This window comes from Trichophyton rubrum (assembly GCF_000151425.1).
Source record: "Trichophyton rubrum CBS 118892 genomic scaffold supercont2.1, whole genome shotgun sequence".
NCBI lineage: Eukaryota > Fungi > Ascomycota > Eurotiomycetes > Onygenales > Arthrodermataceae > Trichophyton > Trichophyton rubrum.
This window is the reverse complement of record NW_003456428.1, coordinates 1,336,029-1,355,688: the sequence shown is the minus strand read 5'-3', so window position 1 is coordinate 1,355,688 and position 19,660 is coordinate 1,336,029. Positions and strand designations below refer to the sequence as shown.

The 19,660-nt window shown below is 48.2% G+C and overlaps 8 protein-coding genes across 8 annotated transcripts; 5 read left to right on the top strand and 3 right to left on the bottom strand.

Moving 5' to 3' along the window:
* Positions 1 to 590: 590 nt before the first annotated feature.
* On the top strand, positions 591 to 3,997 carry TERG_00524 (uncharacterized protein). The gene has a single exon (XM_003238485.2). It carries the CDS (start codon positions 746 to 748, stop codon positions 3,377 to 3,379), a length of 2,634 nt encoding a protein of 877 aa, XP_003238533.1. The 5' UTR covers positions 591 to 745; the 3' UTR covers positions 3,380 to 3,997.
* Positions 3,998 to 4,280: 283 nt separating this feature from the next.
* Positions 4,281 to 5,992, top strand: TERG_00523 (uncharacterized protein; the record flags this gene model as incomplete). Its single annotated transcript, XM_003238484.1, has 2 exons — positions 4,281 to 4,790; positions 4,883 to 5,992. 2 exons carry the CDS (start codon positions 4,281 to 4,283, stop codon positions 5,990 to 5,992), a joined length of 1,620 nt encoding a protein of 539 aa, XP_003238532.1.
* Positions 5,993 to 6,815: 823 nt separating this feature from the next.
* Positions 6,816 to 7,244, bottom strand: TERG_11584 (uncharacterized protein; the record flags this gene model as incomplete). Its single annotated transcript, XM_047750679.1, has 1 exon — positions 6,816 to 7,244. One exon carries the CDS (start codon positions 7,242 to 7,244, stop codon positions 6,816 to 6,818), a length of 429 nt encoding a protein of 142 aa, XP_047605136.1.
* A 162-nt stretch (positions 7,245 to 7,406) lies between these two features.
* On the bottom strand, positions 7,407 to 8,337 carry TERG_11583 (uncharacterized protein; the record flags this gene model as incomplete). Its single annotated transcript, XM_047750678.1, has 3 exons — positions 7,407 to 7,673; positions 7,838 to 8,188; positions 8,242 to 8,337. 3 exons carry the CDS (start codon positions 8,335 to 8,337, stop codon positions 7,407 to 7,409), a joined length of 714 nt encoding a protein of 237 aa, XP_047605135.1.
* Positions 8,338 to 9,410: 1,073 nt separating this feature from the next.
* On the top strand, positions 9,411 to 12,700 carry TERG_00521 (uncharacterized protein; the record flags this gene model as incomplete). The annotated part of the gene is made up of 6 exons (XM_047747606.1): positions 9,411 to 11,396; positions 11,450 to 11,722; positions 11,777 to 11,793; positions 11,847 to 11,888; positions 11,945 to 12,237; positions 12,294 to 12,700. The coding sequence occupies 6 exons, from the start codon at positions 9,411 to 9,413 to the stop codon at positions 12,698 to 12,700; spliced, it is 3,018 nt and encodes a 1,005-aa protein (XP_047603567.1).
* Positions 12,701 to 13,088: 388 nt separating this feature from the next.
* On the bottom strand, positions 13,089 to 14,808 carry TERG_11582 (uncharacterized protein). Its single transcript, XM_047750677.1, has one exon. The coding sequence runs from the start codon at positions 14,070 to 14,072 to the stop codon at positions 13,500 to 13,502; it is 573 nt and encodes a 190-aa protein (XP_047605134.1). The 5' UTR covers positions 14,073 to 14,808; the 3' UTR covers positions 13,089 to 13,499.
* A 16-nt stretch (positions 14,809 to 14,824) lies between these two features.
* Positions 14,825 to 17,370, top strand: TERG_00520 (uncharacterized protein; the record flags this gene model as incomplete). The annotated part of the gene is made up of 4 exons (XM_003238481.2): positions 14,825 to 15,441; positions 15,529 to 15,848; positions 15,912 to 17,083; positions 17,173 to 17,370. Exons 1-4 carry the CDS (start codon positions 15,401 to 15,403, stop codon positions 17,368 to 17,370), a joined length of 1,731 nt encoding a protein of 576 aa, XP_003238529.1. The 5' UTR covers positions 14,825 to 15,400.
* Positions 17,371 to 18,724: 1,354 nt separating this feature from the next.
* Positions 18,725 to 19,630, top strand: TERG_11581 (uncharacterized protein; the record flags this gene model as incomplete). The annotated part of the gene is made up of 1 exon (XM_047750676.1): positions 18,725 to 19,630. The coding sequence occupies one exon, from the start codon at positions 18,725 to 18,727 to the stop codon at positions 19,628 to 19,630; it is 906 nt and encodes a 301-aa protein (XP_047605133.1).
* Positions 19,631 to 19,660: the final 30 nt, after the last annotated feature.

Genomic DNA, 19,660 nt, shown 5'->3' with positions numbered 1-19,660 from the left:
CAGATTTCGGGGTCAGGACTCGATTCCTTTCACCCTTTTGTTCATCATTTCGCTCTCCCCAGATACCGATCTATCTTATTCTCTTCGTACAAAGTATCTGTGCGCAACGTGTGTTCAGCCTATCAAGACAGGTATTTGACATCAAAAATCAGCGGTAAGCCAGAGGCTGAAATACCACTCTGCTTCGTTCCCCGTGGGAATTGCCGGCAATATCGCTGTCTTTTCTTGCTCTCATTGCCAATTTGCGATTTCGTGTTTTACTCATGGTTAATTCTTAGACTCGAATCGAAACGCTCTTCTATACTGATACACAAAGAACGCACCACGGCGCACGACGTTGTTGCACCCTCATCCTTATCGAAAACGTCGACCAAAGTACCTCCTTGAGTCGCTCCCTTCAATTTAAAGGAAATACTAGACAGCTTCATAGGAGGGAATAACAGTCCAGACTGGTGTCATACACACAAAAGGCCGCATACTGCATTGTGTGGTAATTTGAGACCACAATGCATGAATTTTCTATTTATATGAGCAGAGATATACAGCACATTTTGCAATAAGCATCTATACGACAAACCACGTATAAAAAAAGAAAGAAAGAAAGAAAAAAGACGAACAGAGGAAAAAGCCCAGTGCACGGAAAATTGTACAGGACCTGCTTATTATCAGATTGAAAGGTCATAGCAAAGCGGTGGCTTAAATTTTCGCTGTGCCTCTGTAGTGTTGGAGACAGCGACCTTGCATAATGGACGGCCCTCCACCACCACCACCTCCTCCTCATGGAGCAAACCCGCGGAGTGACACCGGACCTGGAGATGGCAGCAGGTACCGCAAATCCACAGATTTGCCAGAGGGCCCTTATGACATCTTTATTATCCCGCCTCATTCTGCTGGAGGTGGCTTTTTATACCTTCCCTCGCTCCAATGCCACACAAACAGCTTCCTAGCGGGCGTTGCTGTGACATTGATGGGCGTCTACTTTTATTTCAACGCATTGCCCACCCTGAAAACCTGGTGTGCAACTGTTGTGGCCCGCGGCGGAATGGGCGTGTTCTTGCTCGCCTTTGGAATTGGCCTTGTCAGCTGGGCCATTGGCAAGGCTCAAGCCGAGGGAGTTTTCCGTCAACGTTCCCGCTCAAAACCTACCGCTTCTAGCAATGGAAGTACTTCTCGTGGGCCTCCTCCGGGACCTCCTCCAGGTGCTCCTCCCCCGGGCGGACACGGCCCTCCACCACCTGGCGGAGCGGGCCCGGGGCCTGGAGCTGGCGGAGGCTCTTATCAAAATTACGGCGGACATTATGCTGGTGCCGGGTTCCCTCCTCCGCCTAATCCAGGGGCTGGATTCCCCGGAGGAGGACCATATCCGGGGGCTGGAGGTCCATATCCTGGTGCTGGACCCCAATATCCAGGAGGGCATCAATATAATAGGAATAGCTATCCTGGAAGCCGCCAGAGCTATGGAAGCTATAATTCTCCGCCCTCTTCAGAGCCTCATAGACGTGACACCCGACGTTCCGAATCCCCGGGACCTTCGCCTCCACCAAGGCGTGAAGCACCGCGGCCAGCATCTCCACCACCTCCGCCACCAAACCATGAACCCCGTAGGCCCGAGACGCCCAAGCAACAATTTATGCCCGAAGAACCTGAGCCAAAACCTGAACAAAAGCCGGAGCCTTCAAAACCAGAGGTCCCAAAGAAAGAGGAACCAGTACCAGAAGAGCCAAAGCCAGCGCCTCCGCAACCTGAGCCTCCAGCACCTGAACCGCCAAAGAGGGAAATCCCCAAGCCAGAAGAACCTAAGCCAGAAGAACCGAAACCCGAGCCTCCAAAGCCAGCAGCTCCAAAACCAGAACCCCCGAAGCAGCCTGAGGTTAAGCCAAAACCTCCAAAACCTGCAGAGCCTGCTCCTCAACCAGTTCCTCAGCCCGAGCCTCCAAAGCAAGAAACTCCCAAAGAAGTACCTACGGTAGACCCAAAGATGGGCGAGTGGGAGAAAGCTCGTGAAGAAACGAGGAGGAGAGAGGAGTTGAAGAGAAAGATGGAAGAGATTAAGCGTAAGAGGGCAGAAGCAGAACGGAAAAAGAAGGAAGAAGAAGAGAAGAAAGCTCGTGAGGAGCAAGAGAAGCGTGATAAGGAGAACCGGGAACGGGAATACCGTCTGTGGAAGGAGAAGAGAGCCAAAGAAAAGGCTGCCAAAGAAGCGGCCGAGAGAGAAGCAAAGGCAGCCCAGGAAGCAGCCGAAAAGGAGGCTGCAGAGAAGGCTGCAAAGGAAAAGGCCAGACAGGAGGCTGCAGCACGGTATGCGGCCGCAAAAGAAGCTGCTGCGGCCAGACGAGCTGCCGCTGCAGCGTCCGCAGCCCCCTCAGTCGCTCCATCAGTTTCATCAACCACAAAACTATCGTCAACTATCAAAGTCTCTCCTGTCAAGCCAAAATCCCAGACAGCTTCGCCAGAAAAGAGGTCTCCATCGCCAGAGAAGCGACCAGCACCAAAGCCTACACAGAGCAAGCCTCCTTTCCCTTCGGTCAAGACAGCAACTACGGATGCAGAAGACGATGGCTATTCATTTCGCCCTTATGACCGACCGAGATCAAGTATCAGCCGGCCTAGCGAGGCAGACTCGGTTATTTCAGAGTCGACTTATGCTCCATCTCAATCTACTGCAAACACCTCACCTCCTCCATCTCAACGTGGACCATATTCCACCAAGGATCCTAACAAGATTGTTATTCACGGCGTATACACCTTTAATAATGCATTCATGAAAACTCCTATTGCCCAATTGGTATCTGGAGTAGGCTCAGTTACGGATGGACTCATTCTGCGAATGACAACGGAAGGCATGTTCGTTGACGATGACGTCCGTGGAGTAGCGCAGAGAGAATGGGATATCAAGGCATGGACTATGAAGCTAATAGAGGTATGGTGTCCTTTGCACTCCGCCAATAGCAGTCATCCTACTCGCTCAAGCAATGGAAAGCTCAATCCCTTCCGGTTTGGAAATTTGCATTCGTCATCCAAGCAGCCTAGCAACGAGGATTCAGATGCTTTCGTTTCAGGAATGCTTCACACCTGTAAAGACAAATGCCGTTTCGGGGTGAGCAGTGCTGCCGACTCGAGTAGTTCTTATCATAGTGCTGGCAGTGGTATTGACCAATGTATTCTACAGACAGCGGAAGCTCGCGGCCTGCACATAATCCGAACCAGCATCAGAGATCAAGACGGCAAACGGTTCATCTTCGTCCTTGATGAAAACGAAGCCTGGAAGGTTGCTCTTGGTCTTAAGCGTCTGAGAAAAGGTAGTCAAGTGCGTGCCCTGGGCGTATGCGGTCTACCGGCCAACGAAGCTGCCTCCATACTCGGCAACCTAGGCTATTGATATCAGTGGCTTGTCCGGTATATCTGGGATGCTCCTTTCAATCTGCTACTCCATCACCAGCCTTTCTCCCGCCATACTTCTTCTTCTACTTTAATTTTCTATACCCCTTTATTCAGGAAAATGTTTTTGTCATCCTGTTTGAATACTTGTCTGTTTCTCTCCTATTACCTATTTATTCGCCCTGGAGGTATCATGATAGCTTTGATCAAAGCATTTCATCTGCTTCATTTTAGCGATGGCGTTATGAGTTTTTAATGATACTGCACTCTCCCATGTCTTGAGCCTCCTCTTTAACTTGCTTCTAATATCTTGATAAAGTGCCTTGATTACTTTCCCCGAGAACGTTTTGCTCTGACTTGAAGGAGCAAGCATGGAGTTACATCTAAAGGGCCTCTGTTTTCCTGGCTATAAGCGTCGACCGTTGTTGCCCCTAGAGTCCGGCTAAACTATTTTAAATCATGGATCCCAATCCGCAATGCTGTCTGTAATGAATCCTTCACTCTATACGCCAACATCCAGTTGGTATCCTCCCTGGATGCGCCCTTCCCACCACCCCTGGGTGGTTTGCGTAACAGCAACTCTCTAGCAAGCGCCCTTTTTTCAGTCATCAAAGCAGCAGCAGCCAGTCAGCGTTTCACGGCAGGGCCGGGTTGGTTAATCTTCCGTGCCTGGGCGGTGCAGGCAGGCCAGGCTGGGGGGAAATGCGGCTGCCTGGCCTTCGTCGTCAGCGTCCTTTGCGGCCGTATCCTTTGATTGCCTGGCTATCCGAGACTCCGGCCTGGGTGTTTTATTATTTTAATATACTTAACAATACCCAAGAGACGCCCGCGTCCTTCGAAGCTTCGTTCTGGTCGTCTTTAAGCTATAGCGAATATTGAACGATCAAGCTAGTTAGTTAGCCATGGGTAACCCCAAGGAAGAAGAGCTCGAGGAGCAGCAGGCTCCCTTGCTGCCCCAGTACTCCGACGACTCAGATACTGTCATGGGCGACGAGAAGATATATACTCCTCCGAGCACTGCATTAAACAGCGGCGAGTCCCAGCCAGACCTCCACACGGAGGCAGCCATCGAGGACGCCCGTGAGAACGACCGGCTTCTTGCGAGCTCTCCGCCGCCAGGCTACCGTGACCACGTCCGCTCTCCGGGATATTCGAAGGGGGATCTCAATGTAGACATCAAGGCTGACTACGCCGTCAAGGAGGAAGATTTGCCTGAGGAGTCTAGCAGCTGCCGTCAAGGACCAGGCCGATTCCGTCGCTGGTGGAGGGCTAGACGCCGATGCCATCGCCGCGAGAACGGCGAACGTCGTGAGCGGCCTTGCTGTGTGAAGATATTCATCGCCTTGAAGGCAGTCCTTATTGTCTGGCTGTGTCTTTGGCTTGTCCGCTGGGCCGCAGTCCGCTTCATCAGGGTAAGGTGTTAAATCCACAGGCTTACATAGTTTGACCCAGTTTCGATAGCTCATTATTACATGGCTTATGGCTAACGTTGAGGTGCTCTCAGAGACATCATCGCCATCATCACCACTCGGTTGGATATCATAACTATGGCTTTGGCTGCCATTCAAAGTCTCCTCGAGAGATAGTTGTTAGAGAAAGGGAATCCTGGGTCTATGGAAATTACCCTCTATACGACTTACTGGACCTCAGGACTACAACTGGATCCGTTTATGTTACCATCGTGCCTCAGCCAGCACATCAAGACGATCCAACTCGCCCTGCAAAGATATCCATAAGGTCGAGAACCGGTAATGTCTTCGTGAGATTCAAGATGCCCGATGATGCCGCAGTCATCAGCGATGCTCTATCCACATATGACTTGGAAAAGCCTCAGCCTTCCCTCTTCAAAGAAGTCTTCTTCAAAGATCCGGCTATGAATCACCATTCATGGCAATCGAATTCCTCCTCTTTACCCCCTCGCCCATATGAGATTGATATCGAAACCAGGAGTGGAAATGTGTTTGCCGTCCTTGGATTTTCTACCCATGCTTCAGTCACAACTCGAAGCGGTAATATCAACACTCACCTAACTCCCCTCGTCTTTGAAAATACCACATTCCCTCATAACAGGAGATGCAAGCGCTGTGACGGCGTCTCTATAACCACACAAACTCGCTCAGGTAATGTATCGCTGAAAGTTACAGAGCCATCCTTCATCGCCCCTGAGAATTCTGAGCCCATACCGGAGGCTCAAGATAACACCCCCAATCACAGGATACGCATAGGTGCTCGTTCCAATAGTTCCAACAGACAGGCAAAATGGAACTGTATCCTGGAGGCTCTCAACAAGAAACCCAGCCATGCTGAAGTTAAGCCTTGTTCCAGTTCGGATCTCAGAGTCAACGCCTACCACATCAGCCGTAATTCGGCCAACATGGCCATTTCTTACCCTCATTCCTGGGCGGGCCGTGTCATTGCTACGGATTTCCGGCGTGGAAATGTTGTTCTGCGAGGTCAAGGTCTGGAAGTTGTTCGTCGATCTCCGCACGGTTTTCTTGCTACTAAGAAGCCAACGGTTGGACGTGACGAAAAGAAGAGCTGGTGGGGAAGCGAGGGAAACATGAGTGTAGGCTTGGAGTCCCGAGGACCCGTGGAGTTCGATATCAGAGGTTAGGGAGGATGAAATAAAGTCTACAAAGCAGTCGTTTGCTATAATTCACTCTTTGTCCCGGCTCCTCGTTTGTGTTGATTATTGGTAGCTATTTTCTTACTTTTAATTGATTGATTAGCTTGTGGCTTTGAGAATCAATAACATTCTCTTCGTGCCAAACTTCCAGTGTATGAAACAACAATACTTTGACTGTCCTCTGACTACCCATGGCTTGCCGATAATTGTCATTATTCTTAAAACACAAAGTAACAGCCAGCTTCTCTAGAAACAGACAAACTGCCATATAGCGGTTTATAGAGAACTCTGAAGATGATATATCCTCAAGGGGACGATGGAAAGAATAGAGAAGAAGCACATCTAGTTTAGACAAACAAGGATTGGATGTAAACAGTGTTTGCAAAGCACGGAAATATGTTTTCTTCTATGCTTGACTATTCTTTTCTTCGGATTGTCTGTTTCGCATGCTAGTAGAGGCACTTGATTTCTCTACCGTGTCTTTCTGTGAGATTTCTTCGTCCATACGAATATATTCATCGGGGCGGTTAAGTTGGGTGGCAGCTGTGGGAATAGGGTTAGCATAGATGTATTTAATTAAAACAACGAAAGCCTCACTTTTATCAAATGCAACAATTATACCCCTATTCGCCTCGAAGTACCGATCAATATCTTCTAGCGTTCGATTTGCTGTTTCCGGATAAAAGAGGTACGTGATCGGGATGAATGAAAAGCATATCACTGCCCATATAATCCAGAATCTCCAACCTAGATTTTCGATGCCAGGGAGGGTGATCTGTACTACCATATAATTCTGTGAAATTCTCGTTTGTTAGGATGAACATAAACCATTGGGGATGAGAAATTGTGGCTTTACCATAATCCAGTTTGTAGCCATAGCCAGGGACGCCCCTTTAGTCCTCATTTCCAGGGCATTTATCTCCGTTGGGTATAGCCATGGGACACCGAGTACTCCCATACCGAAGCCTGCAAAGAAAGCAAAGAAAAACGACACAGCCACTATTCCAAGTTTGTACTTATCTCCATGCCCGTTTTCTAATAGGGACAGGGAGATAGTGATGGCTATGAAACATATTGAGCAGGCCAGAGAGGAAGACATCATCACTTTCCGGCGCCCATAACGCTCGATCACGAAGTAGGCAAGGCAGGAAAAAACTAGATAGTCAACACTCCCAGCTGCTGCGAGTATGCGAGAAAGAAGCGGTGAGAGATTGAGGGCATGTATGAAGACATAGGACATATAGTATCTAATAAGGTTAGATATCGATATATACTAAAACGGGCCCAGTGAGATACTTACGAGGTGACATTGATTCCAGATATTTGATTCATTGCCTGCATCCATGCCCCTAGAATCATCCGCCTAAGAACACCAGGTGGCCCTATTATATGTTTCTCTTAGCTAGGTATACACCGAGGGAAACCTGGAAGACTCGCCTTTTCCCATAAGCAGTTTAAACCATGTATAAGAGTTTAAATTCTCCCGATCTAGCACATCTTTGATGACGTTGAATTGGGTTTTGACAGAATGAGAATTGGACGTTGCTCCGTTACCTTCCAGCGCAGCTAACACCTCTAGTGCTTCGCTGTACTCCCCCTTGCGGATGAGTAGACGGGGAGAGTCCGGTAGAAATGGGCACATGGCGTATATGCAAAGGGTAAAAAACACCTGAAATGCTAAAGGAAATCTCCATGTAACGCTCCCTTTAGCAAAAGAGAAACCAAGCGTTAACCAGTTTGAAGCAGAAAATCCCATTATACAGTTTGCCTAAGCCGAGTCAGCTACTTAGTGGATGGATAGCTATGGGGAAGCACCCTGGATATTCATCTCACCATTTGAATGATAACAAGCTTCCCCCTGCTGCTCATTTTACTAGTCTCAGACTGCCATACTCCAGCCGTCGAGGTGTTCATTCCGGTGCCTAGGCCAGCCACTACTCTTCCAACCATCATCTGAGGCACGCCATAGGCAGAAGCTTGGATGATACCACCGATAGCAATGATAGTGCTACCAACTATTATCTGACGGGGTCTGCCAAAATAGTCTCCTGTCCACACAGTTGACATGGCACCAACGAAACATCCAATATTGTAAACAGATGTCATGGTCCCTTGTAGGTTTGTGGATGGATAGCCCATTGTTTGTAGGAAGTCCTCCCCAATAAGAACGTTGCCGAACACCCCCTATCTCCATCTTAGTACGGGTCGAATAGAATCAACCAGAGCTTTAAACAGACCTGGTCGTAACCGTAGAATATAAGAACCGTAGACGCAGCTATAGATATCCATATAGTGAGTTTATCACCAGACCCTCCAAGATATTTCTTCGCCATTGTTCCTTTTGGGCAAGCAACTTGGTATCATTTGATTCAAACCTTGGAAGACAAAAAGGGTAGATAATAGTCTGTATGGTATTCTCAACTAGGTAGTCCACCGCACTGGGAAGACTTCTGCGATGCAGTGTAACAAGCACTGGGGCTAAATGGTGAGACAGGTTGTTCGTCAGGAATGAGTGGCTTTGGTGAGGAAGCCGCTTTTATTAGACGACTGGGGCTCTATCGTGGCTACTAGCCATCCAACCGCGGCTATCCCTGTTCTCTCCCCACAACTGCAGATCCGGGTAAGTTGTCACTCCCAAGGTATCGCTATGAAATCAGGGTTCTGTCTTTTAGTTATAAGCATCTCGCTTGACAGGCGATCCCGGGGCGTACAGAGAAACACAAGTCGCTCAATGCTAAGATAACCATGCAATTAGCCAGTAATCCGAATTGCATGTCCCCTATGTATTTCAGAACTCCACGACCACAAGAAGTATCTATTTATCCTGCTCAATAGAGATTCTTATTAGGTTTTTCGATACCTTGGGCTCCGTTTAGCCAGCTATGTTAGTATTGGAGGTTATCGTAAATCTATGTTGTATCATTGATACAGGTGCGGGCCATTTAGATGCTTTGAATCAACCCATTGCTATCTGTTCAACTCATAGATGGACAGAAATACGTCAGTTAAAAAGGAAGATTGCTCTATTTCTTATACCAGCTGCGTTCGATGTCGAGATAAGAGGCTCAAAGGAGCTCGGAGATAAGGCCGAACTTAACTGACCAGTCACGTGCATCTTTGTTTACTTCAAAGAAGCCTCGACGTGTGTTTTGACAACATCTATCAAAACAAACAACGCCCTCTGAATTTTATTACTGCTTCTCTACGCCGGAGATTCTCTGCGTAACTGTATCAGACTTTCACCTTATGAGCTCATTTTCTTCTTTCATTTTTTTTTTCTCTTATGACCTCAGAAAATCTTTCTTCACATATTTCGACTTTACTTCTCTCTACTGTCAAGCATTATCCATCAATTCCTCTGTTGGTCACCTACATGCCTCTTACATTTGGCGCTTATTGATTAAACATGGAAACCTCAGACTTTGAGGTCCGTATACCTGTACATCCGGGCGACAAAGAAGACTACAATGACATCAGCATGCTAGACACGTCTTCCAGCGATGCTGGCTTCTCAAGTGAAGAGGAAACCCCAAGCAACGATCAAATCTTACAAGAAGAAAAGCCAAGCTTGACTATTGTCAATGAAGAACTGGAGGAACTGGAGGGAAAGTCGAGGGAGGGCATCCATATCCTTGAGAAGCTGGAAACCATATTGAAGAAATATCCATCTTCCACTGGGGCCAATGAAGCCCTACGCAAACAAATCTTGGAGACTATGGATCAAGGCAAGAATCATCCCACAATCACAATTGGCGTTGTTGGTGCCACTGGTGCTGGCAAGTCATCTCTCATAAATGCGCTTCTAGGAGAGAAACGTTTGGTTCCTACTAGTGGAATGAGGGCATGCACAGCGGCGATTACAGAAATCTCATATTGTCACGGGCCATGGAACTATGAGGCTGAGATTCAGTTTGTATCTCGGTCAGCGTGGAAGGAGGAAATGCGTCTTCTCTTCGAAGACATGCAGGACGGTCTTGATGAACTTCCTTCCACTTATGACTCTGAATTTGGCATAGCATGTGCCAAATTTAAAGCCGTATACCGTCTTGATCCCGAGGATACCCGCACAATGTCCATTGAAAAAATCATGGAAGTCCCTAACGTTGCTGCCGTTCTTGGTTCAACCAAGTACGTATCTAGAAACAATGCAACTGACTTCTACAATGAGCTTAAAAAATATGTGGATAGTGAACCACATTCTCTAGTTTCAGACCAGGATATCATGGATACTAATAATACAATACCACAGAATAAGCCTGTGCAATTGTGGCCACTTGTCGAGCTAGTGCGCCTACATGTCAAAGCACCCGTTTTGTCCACTGGGGTAGTTCTTGTGGACCTTCCAGGGTTGCTGGACGTCAACACGGCCAGGGGAACTTTGGCTCAAAAATACATAAAAAATTGCTCTGGTCTGTGGGTAGTCGCACCCATCACCCGAGCTGTCGATGGTCACTCAGCGAAGACACTTCTAGGGGATGGTTTCAAGCGGCAGCTGCAGCTCGATGGTGTGATGGGCCAGCTGGCTTTTATCTGCAGCAAGACCGATGATATCAACTTGTCGGAGGCAGCGGATAACCTCGGACTCAAATATGCGAGAGAAGCGTTGGATAATGTTTGTGAAGAAAAAAAGCAGCGGGCCAAAGCCATAGGCTTGAAAATACAGAGCCTTAAACAAAAGGACAAGCGCATAAGGTTGAAGCTAGAGAAACTGATCGACTTTGCGATACAGGACGATACCGAAGTTGCCCCCGAGATCAACTCTATACAGAGCCCTTCTAACCATGGTGCTAAAAACATATCTCTATCGCCATCACCCAGCCCTCGAAAGCGCGAGTTGATGGTTTCCAAAAAGAATCTGACAGAAAATCAAGCCACAATTAAGGCCGAACTCCAATCTCTTGAGACTGAGGTTTTATCTGTTAGAAAGGAGATAAAACTTAAGCAACGCGAATTTGAGCGTTGCTGCATCGAGAAACGCAATGAGTATTCCGATGCTCACATAAGAGAGGATTTCGTGGCTGGACTTCTTCATCCCAGAAGCACCAGCGAAGACGAAGGTAGTGAAGACAGAGAAATTCCAATGACGAAAGAAAAATTAGACGTTTTTTGCGTGTCATCTAAGGCATTTCAGATATTGGAAGGTAGGTTAAAGGAGCACAAAGTAATGAAGGGGTTTATAACCCCCGAGGATACTGGAATACCCCAGCTCCAAAGATATTGTTTGAACCTAGGCTTTGCGGCCCGTATGGCAAAGCATACCGATTTCCTGAATAACCTTGGCCAATTAGTCAATAGTTTGCAGCTTCAGGCGTCAGGGCAAGATAAATTGTCACTCAGGTCAAATCAGGACGACCAGGAATTACTTCAGGCTGAGTTCAACAAACTCAAGGAGGTGAGTGTTATTATTAATCCTTCATTCTAAATGGATTCACTGATCTTTGTCAGGTTTTAAACACCACGATTCTCAACCTATCAAAAGCCCTGTTGGGAATAAGGCAGCATCTATATGCTAGTCTTGGTATGTCCCGTTTCCAAGTTGCGTCGAGAAGTTTGAAGTTAATATGTGTAGATGGTGCCGCCATTGCAGCTAAGAATGCGGCTGAAAGGGCGCCACCTCGGTGGAACCGAGTCAAGAAGGATGGAGGGATATCATATCCCACGTACAAAGCCATCTGCCGGAGATCTGGTGAATTTCGTGATGGCAAGGGGAATCGCTACGTAAGTAAACCATGTAATTACCTGGTTCATAGGGAGCTAACATTTCCACCCCAGAATTGGAATAAAGAGCTGTAGGTCTTGCAAACAGCTTTGACGTTCGAAGAATCGAGGCTCATGTTTATAGGGCTGACCCATTAATGGCAATTATTGGGCTAACCTGGGAAAGGTAATCTCAATGTTTTCAACTTCAATGTTTCTTGCGGCCTGCTAATCATTACCCAGGACCTTTACCAGGCAGATCCCTCATCTACTCAACAAAACTTCAGATTCTCTACGGAGAGATATAGGTGAATTTCACAAGAACGTAATGAAAAATGTCCGAACGCTTAATGAAAGCGACTCACGATCCAAAATCTTAAACGATCAATGTTTAAGATATAAGGAAAAGATCAAGCAAATTATCCATTTTATCACCGATAAAATAGATTCTAAGCAAAAGGAGCTGAACCGTATTTTTGTCCCAAGCATAACAACGGCTTTGAAACCTGCCTACATTGAAGTTTCCACAATCAAGGGTATGGTTTTCGATCTTCGCTTAAAGTAAATAGAGCTAAATTATTATTATATTTAGGAGCTGGTGCATTTCCGAAAATAAAGGCCATAATTGCTAACAGTGTATCTCAGTCCAAGAACGACATGTTCCTAGGAACCGTCGATTTTATCAAAATGGAACTCGAAGAGTTAGTCAACGCCCTTGTTGACTTAATCGACCTCGACGTCGAGAGGATTTTCGATGATATGGGTGACGATTACTTGACGGGGGTGAAAAGCTCAAGCGAAATGATGGACAAATCTCTCAAGGAGGAGCTAATTTCATTTTTGAATAGTACGTCACTCTTTGGTGACATTGCCAGAGAAGAAGAGCTGCCTGGAGATAATGCAGATCCAACGGACACCGTTCTGGATTCCAAGCCAACAGTAGTGACTACTATGAACGGCTCCGAAGTCAAGCATGAGCTTGAGCACATGGATAACTGATGAAACATCGAGCTCGACCACATCAGAAGGACTTGCCAATCAATCTGTCTTTTTCTCCTCAAAATCCCACCTTATCCCTTATTTCCCTACGCCTACTCCGTGTAGTGTCTCCAGCAGGGCTACACGGATATCATTTGCTTTCTTTTATTCAGATGTGCGATATTACTTTTCATGATACATTTTGAGGGTTCTGATTTCAACAAAGGACTCCTCAATTTCTACTCAGGATAACATGACAGGTATGAATTAACGAATTATGCTTGTCAGACTGTTTTGGTTCAACATTCCTACGGAGCCTTTGATACTAATTCATTCACATGTCCAAGCTTTCAGATTCCTCAACCCAAATCCTTGCTAATAAAGATATATAAAAAAAAAAAAAAAAAAAAATAATGTCCAAATTGCTATGTTCCTTTCGTGCCTTTTTGAGCGCATATTTGTCTTTACTCTCGTTGTCAAACCTATACCGCCGTAGCCCTAGATAAAGTAATAGAGTGCAACGGGAAAGTTGCTACTTGGCCGATTGTAGTTCGTATCTAGTAGTCGGGTAGTAGTCCCAAGGCATGAATTCTGACACTTTGATACAGTTGGCCCTCAGACTATGCCCTGATCTGTCGTTGCTAACCGCCGTGACGGGGGGCACGTCTGCTGCAGTAGTTGTAGTTTCATCAACGTGGGGGCATTGAAGAAGAGAAGAACGGGAAAAAAAAACTCGATTCACGCTATCCTAAGGTAAATATAGAACTACCCAAGAGTTGGATGACTTTGATCGTCCAGAAATCTACTTCTCTAGCGTTGTCTAAGATGTTAGATAACTACCAAATGTTGGCTGCCACCAAAAATAGCAACAGGGCATCAGCTTTTCGTTTATTCCGGATGCCAAAATGATCTGCAGAGAGATCCATAATGATATGACAACTGAATACAATGCAAAGATGTTTACTAGTCGCAAGCCTCGATTTATGGTGTCAATGGGGGAGCAGGCATCATGAATAGGGAATGAATGCACGGCCTGCAGTAGCGCAGGGACGACATGGGTTCGCAGAATGGAACTCTGTGCATGAGAACAGACGATCGTTTTATTGCAGTGGAGAAACGACAGCCCAGAATCACTGGCGATTGGACCTTGTTCTCGATCAGAGGCAGCCGAGTGCCCCAGACCCGGACAAGGCCTGCAGCAAGTGGTGCATACAGTGGCATTCACGATCTGCCAGACTACTACATCCAGCCTAGCCGAAGCAGCGGAACCAGACGACACACAGCGGTTAGAGCAGACATGCAAGAGTTTTCCTCCCCTGTTGGCTCGCACACGGACAAGGAGAGTAACAAGGGGGTTGCTGGGAGTGGGCGCTTCCGTCTCTCTTCTCTGCATGAAATAAGTAACTCATAGCCTGCTGTCCTGGGAGACGATGCTTGTACGAGAAGTGTTTCCCAATCACAGCGCTCTCCGGGGAACTCCAGGCTGTTGGATCCTTTGCATCGAGGCCCTTTTTACCTTCCAGCGTAATACGAGGAGCTGGGAAACGGCGCGAGCTAACAGGCCCAATTCAATGTGTTGCTATTTTTAGAGCCTCGAGGTCGGCGGTTAAAAAATGTTTGATATTCAGGTACCAATAGAGACCTCAATCCGGTTGACTGTGCAGCAACTAACTACTTAACTAGTTAACGGACAAAAGGCAGAGGACGGCACATAACCCCTTGGCAACTTGCATCATCCGCGGTTCATGCCGGCAAGTAACAACAAGTTGGCTGGCGGCTACAGCTCTGCTGCAACCAAATTTGGACGAGAGGAACATCGAAGGAATCCCAACACCTAGACCAAAGGATGAGAGCGCTGACTTTAGCTAGCTAGCCCTTTCGAGGATATGCTCAATGGTTATCTGACTTTCCCCCTATGCACCGTGCATCCTTCCCTGCAAGCCCAAGGTCGTTCAGAGCAGAGCCAACCGAGCCCCTGGATGGAGGCACTTGGGCGGTAATATCAAGTGACATTGTTGCCGCTGCCTTCCCCTCCCTACGGATTTCCTCTTCCTGTATTTCTTTTTTTCCCCTTTCTTCGTCTGGTTTTCCTTTTTTAATTATAGATGCAACTCTCCACCTTATGTCCGGCACAGGGAGGGGGAGGGGGGGTGTGAGGGTGAGGGTGAGAATAGGTTTTGATATAATTGCACGACAGCCTATCTTTCCCTCCGTTTCTCTCGAACTCTCTGACGTCTGCCTCTCCTTTTCTTCTGTCTACCCCTTTTGTTTCATTCTTCTCCATCCAGGGGGAAATACATTCTCTCATTACTGTTTGAATATAGCTTCATATCCGTTATGGTTAATGTACCCTGATTTCATTCCCTTCTTTCTTCTGTTTTTACTATTTTCAAGAGGAGCTGGACTCTCCTATAATACTCTTTTAATTGCAGAATTCGTTTTAATTCTGACTTGATTTTTTATCCATTCCTTAATCGCGTCCGGGACTATCTATATTGATCTGCAACTGTCCATTCCATCCTTCACTTTATATTTACCCCCACGGGCTTACGAACGAACGCACGAACGCTTCTGGCAGGCCTCGGAAACTAATAACGATTTTTAATTCAACCAAACGCCTTAATTTTGATTCTACCAAGGACTCGCTGCGGGCATCGAGATCAAGTTCATTTTCTTTCTTCTGGGAAATTAAAGAGCTTATACATACAATTCTCTAGAAATATGTCAACAGGTGAAGTCGAGTACAGGAGCGCCCTGCAGCAGTATGCATAATTTTTTTTGTATCTTTTTAAATTGCCCCTTCAAGCAGGTAGACAAGAAAGAAAAGGCACCCTTACTGACCTCTCTAGGAGCGAATATATATCGTCTTCACAAGCCCTGTCAGAAGATGTAGGCGGATATCTTGCTAGATATGATGGTATACCAATTGGACATGATGGAGGGGTGCACCCATCTGAGTATCCGTGGACCTGTCTTCCAGTGCCGGTCAAGCAAGAGAATCACCATGCGAGGCAGCTATATGATAGCATATACTCATTACCGTTGGTGTCTAGCCCTCCAAAATACCAGCCACAGCTCACATATGACACACATGAGCCTGATCAAACCCCTTTGACACAGAGATTTGGAATCTCTGATGGCTATGTCGGCGCTAACTCTCTACACAACGGTAGGGAAACCAAGTATTGTTGTGACTCCTTTTCATTCTTCAACAACAGGCTAACAGAAGCAGACCTGTATAAGGCGGGTATGGTAGAAAATCATGCTATGCTCCCATCAGTAGGCTCTGAGCTCAACAACCGAGCATCTACTGAAGCCGAGTCATTATCGAGCTGGGAAAACTCTCCTAGACCGACCATGGCACAATTGACGGTTGACACAGCTGTTCCTACTACGCAGCCGCCATCTGGGTTCGTCTCAGCATCGATAGGGTATAATGGCATATCTGCATACTCAGATATACCGTCTTCAACTTCAGCTTTCACTCCCTGTAGCTCCCTATACTACTCAAACACACCACTCTCGCCTTCAGCCTCGCCTCAAAGACAGCAGCAATACCTAGACTCTCTCAAGTTTGAATCGGGCGCCATGACTGCCGTGTCTCCAGGAGCTCCTCGAACCCGGCAATTGAGAATTTACGGCTACGACGGCTGCGGAAGTGGATGGATACAGAGCCCTTCTTCCGCGAATCCAACGTACCTTCCTCAGCCGCATGGTAACACACCATTTGCTGCATCATCATCCCCTCTAGGGCAGAAACCAGACCACCACCCTCCTCCCCAGGCGGCTGATACATCTGAGGAGAAAGCAAAGTCAAAGGAGGCAGTGGAAGCCCTGCCTTTTCCGTTGCCAAAACCTCCAGCTGGCGCCAAAAAGACCAAGTCTGACTTGGCCACCCCGAAGCGCAAAACTAAGCGAGCTGTATCTCGAAAAGTGTCCGGGAAGAGGCTGTGTCGGGCACAGCATGATATCGGTCACTATTCAAACCTGGCTGACCCTCCTGACTTGTTTGAACCGTTGAAGGATAGACCATCACAACCACCACCGGAAGACCTGTTCCCATCTGACCCAGCGATGATTCCCTGGGAGCAGGATCCTCGCTTTGAAGGCGACATGTACACTCCCGCCTGGGTACGCGGACACGGAAACAAGCGTGAAGGCTGGTGCGGCATCTGCAAGCCTGGACGCTGGCTTATGCTCAAAAACTCCGGGTATTGGTATGACAAGAGTTTCACACATGGCATCAGTGCTACGACCGGGCAGGTATTTAGTCCCCCGAAGCAGACTCGACGAAGCCAGGGCAACGCAAACATCTGGGAGGGTCTTTGTGAGAACTGTGACTCGTGGGTTGGGCTGGTCAGTAGCAAGAAGAGAGGGACGACATGGTTTCGCCATGCTTATAAGGTTAGTCCCTGCATCCAAGGGGAGGGGCCCTGGGGAGAGAGATGTCATGCATCGATCTAACAACGGACATGGTATAACTATATATATAGTGTTATAATGGCTGCAGCACCACCAGCAAGAGCAGCAAGGCTGAAGGCACGCTCAAGAAGCGACGAGCAAATATAGAGAGCGATGACAACCGCCCTTCGACTCGACCCAGGCTGTCTTCAACACCGATGGCTCGCAAGGCGAAGCCAGCCATTCCATCCTTTGCTTCCAAAGTAAGCAAAACTCCAACCACATCCTAGTTCGCCATGTTAGCAAACTCGTATCATGATTTTTTTTTCCCGCCTTCTTTCTTAAAATCTATCATTGCTATCTCCATTTCTCTGTTTCTCTCGGTGTTTTCAATCCACTCTCCACGTTCAAGTGTTGAGCAGGGATTTGCATTCGGCTTCTGGAGTTTCATCGTTCTATCCGCACCCTTGTTTTAAGAATCTCCTTTCTCCCTTTCTCCCTTTTTCCCTTTCTCATCAGACGGTTATGTGCGTTAGTTATAGAGAGGCCATGTCCCATCGATGTGTAGTTTATCTGGAGCTGATTTTTGGCCGGGGAAAGAGATACCACAAAAAAAGTCTGCTTTTTGATATCACAGCCTTAACGGATGTGCTAAGGGGGCCCTGCAATGGCGCTTCTGACAGGCCAGCTACCGTCCCCCAGCCTCCACCGGCATGCATAAGTGCCTGATAAAATAGCAGCAGATGAGGAGAGAAAAACGGGTGCTGGGCCAGTGAGCAGCTCGCCCGCTTGCCTGCTAAAATTCATCCACCGTCTCTGCTGATCTTAGTGGTCGAATACGCCCTGTCCCTGGTCCATCCATCATCCTCGACTAGTTAGTCCATCTCTGTGCTGTAATATTGTATCTGTCTGTTTTCACAGCGTCGTCGTCGTCGTCCTGTCAACATGCAATCGTCCTGACCTGGTCCTGAGAGCAGCAACCCCCCCCCCCCCCCCTCTTCCCTTCCATCCCTGCTCGCGCTGAGGGTCGCATGTCTCCCTTCTGCAGGTAAACTCCCCCCTCCCCATCCCCTGGCTGTCTGTGTCTGCCTATTAGGAGTCGAGTAAAATCGGTGGCTTGGAGCAGAGGGATCTCGTCTAATTTCATACATCGCAGCTCAGTCTCCCTAAGAAGAACCTTCTAGCAACCTGCGCATCTTTGCTTCTCTCTGTCTTATTATTTGCTTTTTCCGTTCTTCTCGAGGTTGCTGGCCCTGCCGGCTGTCTTTATCATCATAATCATCACCGTCGTCGTCGTCCTCGTCGTCTCCTCCGTCGCCAGCTCTTCTCTCTGCCACCGGGTGTGAATAGTCATATATAACTATCGAGGCGAATATCTATAAGAAAACAAGGAAAAGAAACCAAGCAGCGACGCCCACGAGCAAGAGAGCGAGTACCAGCGATGGTTTAGCTGCTCCTTCGTCTTCTCTCTTCCTCTCGTTCTGCTTCTGCGTCTTCTCTGCCGCTGCTGCTGCTGCGTCTTCTTCCATCGACGTCTCTCAACTTCCATCTTTTTTTTTTTTCTCTCCCACAACTTTTTTTCCGGAACAACCAAAAAGGGAAAACAAAAAAAAAAAAAAAAAAAAAAAAAAAAAAACTTCTTCAATGGTTCTCCCAAAATTCTTCAAGTCACCAAAACCCGTCGACAAGAAGAAACACAAGGCCTCGCCGTCCGCATCCTCGATCGCGGACCAGACAGCAGACGCTCCCTCGCCGTCGACGACGACCTCGCTGCCCCGTCGCAAGACCGACACCGCCGAGCGCCCCCAGAGCACCTCGCTCGACCAACCGCCCGCCTACAGACGAGAGACCCCCGAGCTCTCTGATCCCTTTGGCCCTCTGCCGCCGCCGCCGCAGTCGTCTTCGGCCCAGAGCAGCCCGACCAAGGGGCCTCACCGTCGGCTCAGCACCAGGCCGCACCCTTCGTCGACTCCCTCGTCCCCGACTTCCTCGCCGCGTGCGGCCTCCGCCTCTGCGTCGAGAAGCAGGCCCGCCCCCCGGCCGTCTACAACTGCTCCCGCAGCAGCAGGACCAGCAGCCGGAGCTGCGTCTGCCAGGTCCAGGCGAGAACTGAGCTCGTCTACTACTCCTAATACCGCTGCTGCTACCGCCGCCGCCGCCGCCGCATCGCCCGGACTCAAATCAAAGCTGTCAAAGAAAGCCAGCAGTGGAGGCCGGTTTGCCCTTGATCCCAACTCACATCCGTTGAATCTTCCCCCGGACGAGCTCCGCAGACTCTCAGCAAACATGGCAGCCGCCGCAGCAGCAGCAGAGCGTGATGATACCCTGCGCAGCTCCATGGATATCGACAGAGACGGTCCTTCTTCACCGTCTGGCCCGTCTCCTTTCTCAGCAGCCGGCACCACACCGTTGAAGCCCGAGGTCAACGGTACCGGTAACCACCCGCAGGACACTGAAGGAGTCCGACTCCCCCTCCTCACACTTCTCCACCTCCTCCGCCAGTTGATCCGGAGACACACAGCTTGCGGGAACAAATTCTCAAGCCGGTGATCTATAGGGCTATTCAGGAATATACCAAGG

Bases quoted from the DNA above. Each gene is read 5' to 3' on its own strand.
- TERG_00524 (XM_003238485.2), top strand. From the start codon at position 746: ATGGACGGCCCTCCACCACCACCACCTCCTCCTCATGGAGCAAACCCG.
- TERG_11582 (XM_047750677.1), bottom strand. From the start codon at position 14,072: ATGCAGAGAAGAGAGACGGAAGCGCCCACTCCCAGCAACCCCCTTGTT.